We start from the raw sequence: 6,000 nt of genomic DNA, 5'->3' as shown, positions 1-6,000 counted from the left end.
ATGTAATCAGTTGTTTTTAATGTTTTTGTTATTATATACTGTTATTCACGATGTCACATACACACTTTTGTATTTTCTGTATCATGTCTATGTTTATGATGATACCGTACACAATATATGATGTTTGTTTTCATACACTTTGCATTTGATTGTTTTATAATGAGACTAATTATGTAAAAGAGTCTCACACATATATATACTTGCTGAGTAGATGTGTCACTAGGCTTGATAAAGATCCTATTGTAGGATTGAAACGTTGCTGTTATGTTGGATTGAATAAACCACCATTTTTTTCATGTTGGAGTGCTGCAAATTTTCTTCTGCTATATATTATTATACGTCCGAGGATCGGGACGTTTTTGCCTGGCACCTGGTCGATTATTTCTATGTGAGTGCTGCTGTCTTCTTGTGTGCTATATATATATATATATATATATATATATATATATAATAATAAAACAATACAACTGAAATAAAACCTTCCGATTTATTATTTTTTAACATTTTCCTTTTTGTTAAACAAAGAATTGTAAATGAGAAGTTTTCAGAGTAAGGGCAAAGTATGGAAATTGGGTAGTGCTGACACAGGGCAAAGTCAATAGATGTCAGGAATTGTCCCAGGGCAGTGATATCTCTACACAGAATATCTTACTGTTGCCTGGAGAGCCTGATCAGTGCAAGATCCTTATCTCCACATTAGAAAGGGTCTACCCAGTCACAGAGAGGACCATCAATCTTCAATTTGTGAAGCAGGTGACAAATGCCCCATGTTCTTGGTCCCAGAGAGGACAGACTACTCCCTTCTGTTGTGATTGTAATCCTGAGGATATTATCCCTCATCCACTGTATACTTGTGTTCCAATCACTCGCATGATCTCCTTTTGGATTTTGGGGTCCTGAGTGTTGATGTTGGCATCCCCGACTTGGCCATCTTCATACCTTTTTAATAGTAGAGATTTTGACAGAAAAAGTGTAAGAATAAATGCACAATTGCTAAAACAGGCAAATGTATAAACTGAAAAAATGTGAGGGAATAAAAACAAGCAACAATCAAGAAATTAGCAACAATAAATAATGTATAGCTTCTAAACTAAACTATACTTTAAAGGCCCTATTAGACGGATCGATTATCGTACGAATTTTTGTATAATCATTTGAATGTAAGAGATAATGTGTAATAGAATGCAACGATCGAACGATGAAGGATAAATGGTTGGTTTCCGTGGATCGACCACGTCTACCTGGGTGAAAGATTATTGTCGTCGCTGCCACATCTCCTCATCTAACCGGAAATCTTCCAGTCGTTAGCAGTTCACCTCATAGGTGTGGGCAAACAAGCAACGATCGCAGTAACGACTGAACAGTGAAAATCTTTAGAAATTATTGTCAATGTGTAATAGACCGTCTTTTAAACATAAACGACTTGCTAAATCATCACTCTTCGCTCGTTCATGAAAGAATATCTGCTGTCTAATAGGATCCTAAGCCTTAAATCTTTAAGCACTTGCACATGATGGCTTGGCATATTCAAATTGAACAGAAAAAACTCCCCAAAATTGTTTATCAGTGAAAAAGAACAAAACCTCTATTTCTCAGGAAATATGGATAGATTTTTAGTTTTAGATAAGCGAATTGTCGTATTTTCCCTGGTCTCACAGATATGTAAAAAATAACAATGGAAGCAACATCTTCTGTCCAGGGCAATCTGAAAGTCCATTACCATCACTTTCACTCTCCATTGAAATTTGAAAGAAATTGAAAGGTACGTTACATAAATCAGACATCGAGAAATCACTACTTACACGAAAAAGAAGCGTGTGCAGACATGATCAGATACTGGGCATACCCAAATATTTCCGTGCTTCTGTAGATCCTTTGATGTTATTACTAAGTGGAGGAACAAATCATTTATGGTTAGTAAACGTTGCAATTTATTTAATTATGTCTATGCAAGGGATTGGCAGCTCTGTTTTAGAACAACAGATTCCTTATTGGTAAAAAGTTATATTAAGAAATTAATCAGCACAGAATTTTTAGTCCAATTTACATAAAAATAAAACCAAATGTTCAAGGGTGGAAAAATGGCCTTTAAAAACTGATCAACTGTGTTTTTTATGGCCATTTTGTGTCAGCGTGTCTACAAATTTTCATCCATTTCAAGTTTGTCTAACCGTCTTTTGGCTGATTGTCATCAGTTTGCCATTAGTTTTTCATGGCCGTTAAAAAAACTGATGGATTTAATTTGTCAGGCTTTTTTCTCGTCCCAACCCCCTGAAAACACTGTAGTGCCCATGTAGATAGGGCTGCAATGCCCCTGTGGATATTGCCCACATAGATAATGCCAGTGCCCACATAGTGCAATAGTGCCAACTGTAGATAATGCTCTCATATAAAGTGCCATAGTGCCCACATAGATAAACACACAATGCCCATGTAGATAGAACCACAGTGTCCCATGTAAATAGTGCCGCACCCCCTTGAAGGTAGCACCCCACACACCCCACCCTTAAGATATCGCCACACACCCCACCCTGTAGGTAGTACTACTCCCCCTGTAAATAGCACCATTAGAGCTCCCTCTAGGAGCGGAATCCCCAGCCAGAGCGTTGGCCAAGGCCTAACGTCACCCTCCATATATGGCCGCGTTTCCGTTCCAGGTGGAGCCCCTGAAGTCACTGTCCATATATGGATTGTGATGCCAGGGGCTCCTCCAGGAGCGGAATCTCCAGCCATATATGGACAGCGAAAGGGCTTTCCCAAGACAGGCATCCCCGGCCAGGAAGCTTGCGATGCTCTGGTCGGAGACTCGTGCTGTGCCCGGGGAGTCCTCTTGAGGGTCAGGATCAGTTTTTAACGGCCGTCACAAGGATTGATTCCTGAAAAACGTCCATTAAAAACTGATCCATTGACTTCTATGGGGGCTGTCGGGCCGTGTAAAGGGACCAAAAATAGAACATATTCTGTTTTTAAAAAAAATGGCTGTGTGAATACACCAATAGAACTCCAATGTTCTGAGAACGGCCGTTCAAAAAACGTCTATCACACGGCCATTTTTCACTGCCATGTGAACGTAGCCTTATGAGGATGGGGTGGAGTAGAGGTACGGGAGTGTTTGTAATTATCAAGAGATATCGCCAATTATCAAGAGATATGTGCCAACCGTCCGTAAATTTACGGACAGACCACAAAAAGCAGGTGTTTTTTTCTGCCGTTCGCAGTGTCCGGCAGAAAAAAGCATTTTCCAGGATTTAGCCTCATTCTCCCGGAACGTTGCACTGCGCATGCGCCAAAATGTACATGCGCAGTGCAAAGGGAAGAGTAGGCTCCGGGCATATTTTCAGATTCCACTTGACTTCTGCGGAATCTGAAAATATGCAGGCCACTGCCAAGTGAGTAAGCGGTCTGAGTGAGATGGGTGCCGGGTGTGGACCAGTCCAGTCACCTGACCTGAGTCATGTGACCTCACGTCAGTGACTGGACCGATCTCGCTCAGACCGCTGCCGGGTAACCATCTAGATGTGAGTATGAGTCATGTCAGGCAAAGCTGAGAGAGGTAGTGGTAGGCTACCGCTCTACGCTCTGTGTGGCACTATCTACAAGGGGGGGGGGGTCTGTGTGTGGCTATCTACAAGGAGGAACTGTGTGGCACTCTCTACAAGAAGGGGCTGTGTGGCACTCTCTACAAATTGGCTCTGCGGCACCCTCTACAAGGGGGTGGGCTGTGTGGCACTCTCTACAAGGAGGGGCTGTGTGGCACTCTCTACAAGAAGGGCTGTGTGGCACTATATACAGGGGGGCACAAATGGGGCATTATTACTGTGTGGGAGCACGGTTACTATTGGGGCACTGACGAAGCGCGATCTCCAGCGCGAAACAGGCTGTAACCTACAACTAGCTGTCCTCCCTGTAATGCTTTTACCCTCGCCAATGTGACACAATAAAGTTAAGAAGATTTGCAAACGGGTGAGTGCCGCATTTTCATTTCTTTCATCTATAATAAACAAGATAGTAAGCCAACATTCCTGTATGTGTATTGTTATATTGACACCTCTTGTTACTGCACCTGCTCTAACTTCCTCATGTGTGGTGAGTATCTGGATGCTCAAATGTAGAATGGCATATATGTGTATGCTTCAATTTTTTTTGCATGCATAAAGGTTATTCGATTTGAACATCAAATTTGAGCAGTCCCAGATTTACCGATATTCACAGTAGGCAAGCATCAGTAGTTGGCCTTGCAGTGGGGCTCTTACAAGGGGGAACAGATCCATATTAATACAGATCTGAGCTTTGTGTATTTATACGTTTGTATAATGTGTTCATGCGGTAATTAGATGTCTGCACTGTGGGGGCGAGAGGAGAACACCAAGTTACGGAAAAGCAGAAGGCTGCAGAAGGGGCTTGATAGTACCTTCTTAATGTTGTCAGGAGCCGCACAGGTGCCCAAAGAAGAGGTGGCTAGTCCTAAACATTAATGTATATGAGGTGAGAGGGTGGCGAATAACGATAAAAATAAGAACAGAAGTCTGACATTTAGGTGTGGCACACTTGATGGATGGGCTCTAAGGCACCAGACATTCTGTGCCTACAAGCTCCTGAAATGTAAATCTGGTACTGAATTTGGGGCATCACTTTACATAACTGGTATTGTCCCATTGAATTCTGGAGAATGAATGTCAATCTACACAGGCTGGTAGCCTAAAAACAACTTCTTTTTTTTTTCTGCCCCTGAAAGCACAAGATGAATGCTAATAGAGTTATGTGGCTGAATACAGCTTGTGTTTTTATGTAATCAGTAACTACAACAAATGTACTGTAAATGGTGGTACAGATTATACACTCAGTTCATGCATTGCATATCTTCTTTAGAAGATCACAACACATTATTGTTAAATTATTTATTACCTTCACACAGTGCAATACAATTGAGATTCCGACTCTGCAAGAAACGAGACTGGAGACATCGAGTCTAATAGAAAAGCAGGAAAGAAAGAAGTGATTGATAGGATAGAATAGTTTGGAAAGGTTAAAATGTATGTTCAACTTTGAACAGAATTTTATAGTTTATATATAGCTATAATCTACAAAAAAAATTGACTGAATACTATAATACTAAATATTATAAATACTTTGTATTTCTTGTCTTCCATGGATCTTGATTTACAGCTTGTATTATAGTCAGGAGCTGCAGTCACAGTTCTGCTGGAAACTGTTGACAAACTTGTTGACAGACACATTTTTACCACCTTGGCTCAGCTGATGGGAGAATTGTTTTTGTTATATTAAATTACTGTTCAGAGCCTGGTACAAAGATTATACCTACGAGAAAGCAAATCACCACAAAAAGCTCTGCGCAGACCTTGAGCCAACTAGAATTACTGGTAGACTTCTTCTAAAGCCTGCAGAAGTCACTCATGCCATAGGGGCCACCAGGTGGCTGCTATGGGGCTCATGAGAAGAGGGGGCACAGATCATACCCCTTTGTTATGGGTCATGTGAGTCTTCACAGAGATTCCCATATCCACAATCACCTCTGAGGTTAATGCGGCCCTTCTCTCCTACAAGGGATTGAATGGGGGCAACAAGCTCTGGACCCACCTGGGATAAAAGCTTAAACCAATGCCTGCAGTGGGACCCATTTTGGTTTTTTTTGCTATGAGCCACCCTTTTGTCTATGCATGCCCCTGGTCTAAAATACAGTATGTAACTTAGAATTAGTACAGCTAAGTAAAGCAACTTACAAGGCTACTTTTTAAGTACTATAATTTTTAGATGTAAAATGAATATACTGTTCAAAAGTGAACACAGTAAATTATGTCAGTGAGTCAAGTAAGTAAGAAGGGTTAGATGGTGGCGGAAACAATGTTAATTACAGAATGGTAGAAACAAGAGAAAACATCAACAACAGGAGGATCTTTTTTGTCCTAAGGGCTTTAAGTATATGACACATGATCACTACAGATGCGCACAGTATAAAATGTATACCGTATAAGCAGAGAA

The 6,000-nt window shown here is 40.9% G+C and overlaps 1 protein-coding gene across 2 annotated transcripts in view; it reads right to left on the bottom strand.

Moving 5' to 3' along the window:
• Positions 1-473: 473 nt before the first annotated feature.
• Positions 474-6,000, bottom strand: part of PARP6 (poly(ADP-ribose) polymerase family member 6) — a 52,066-nt gene continuing 46,539 nt past the window's right edge. For both annotated transcript variants that reach the window (XM_075857721.1, XM_075857722.1), the window contains exons 21-23: positions 4,906-4,969; positions 1,803-1,887; positions 474-939 (exon numbers count right to left, since the gene is read on the bottom strand). In XM_075857721.1, coding sequence (XP_075713836.1) covers positions 837-939; positions 1,803-1,887; positions 4,906-4,969 — 252 coding nt within the window. In that variant the 3' untranslated portion in view covers positions 474-836. The remainder of the gene's footprint in view (positions 940-1,802; positions 1,888-4,905; positions 4,970-6,000) is intronic.

Source organism: Rhinoderma darwinii, chromosome 3 (genome assembly GCF_050947455.1).
Source record: "Rhinoderma darwinii isolate aRhiDar2 chromosome 3, aRhiDar2.hap1, whole genome shotgun sequence".
NCBI classification, from domain to species: Eukaryota; Metazoa; Chordata; class Amphibia; order Anura; family Rhinodermatidae; genus Rhinoderma; species Rhinoderma darwinii.
This window is presented reverse-complemented; position numbering and strand designations above follow the sequence as displayed.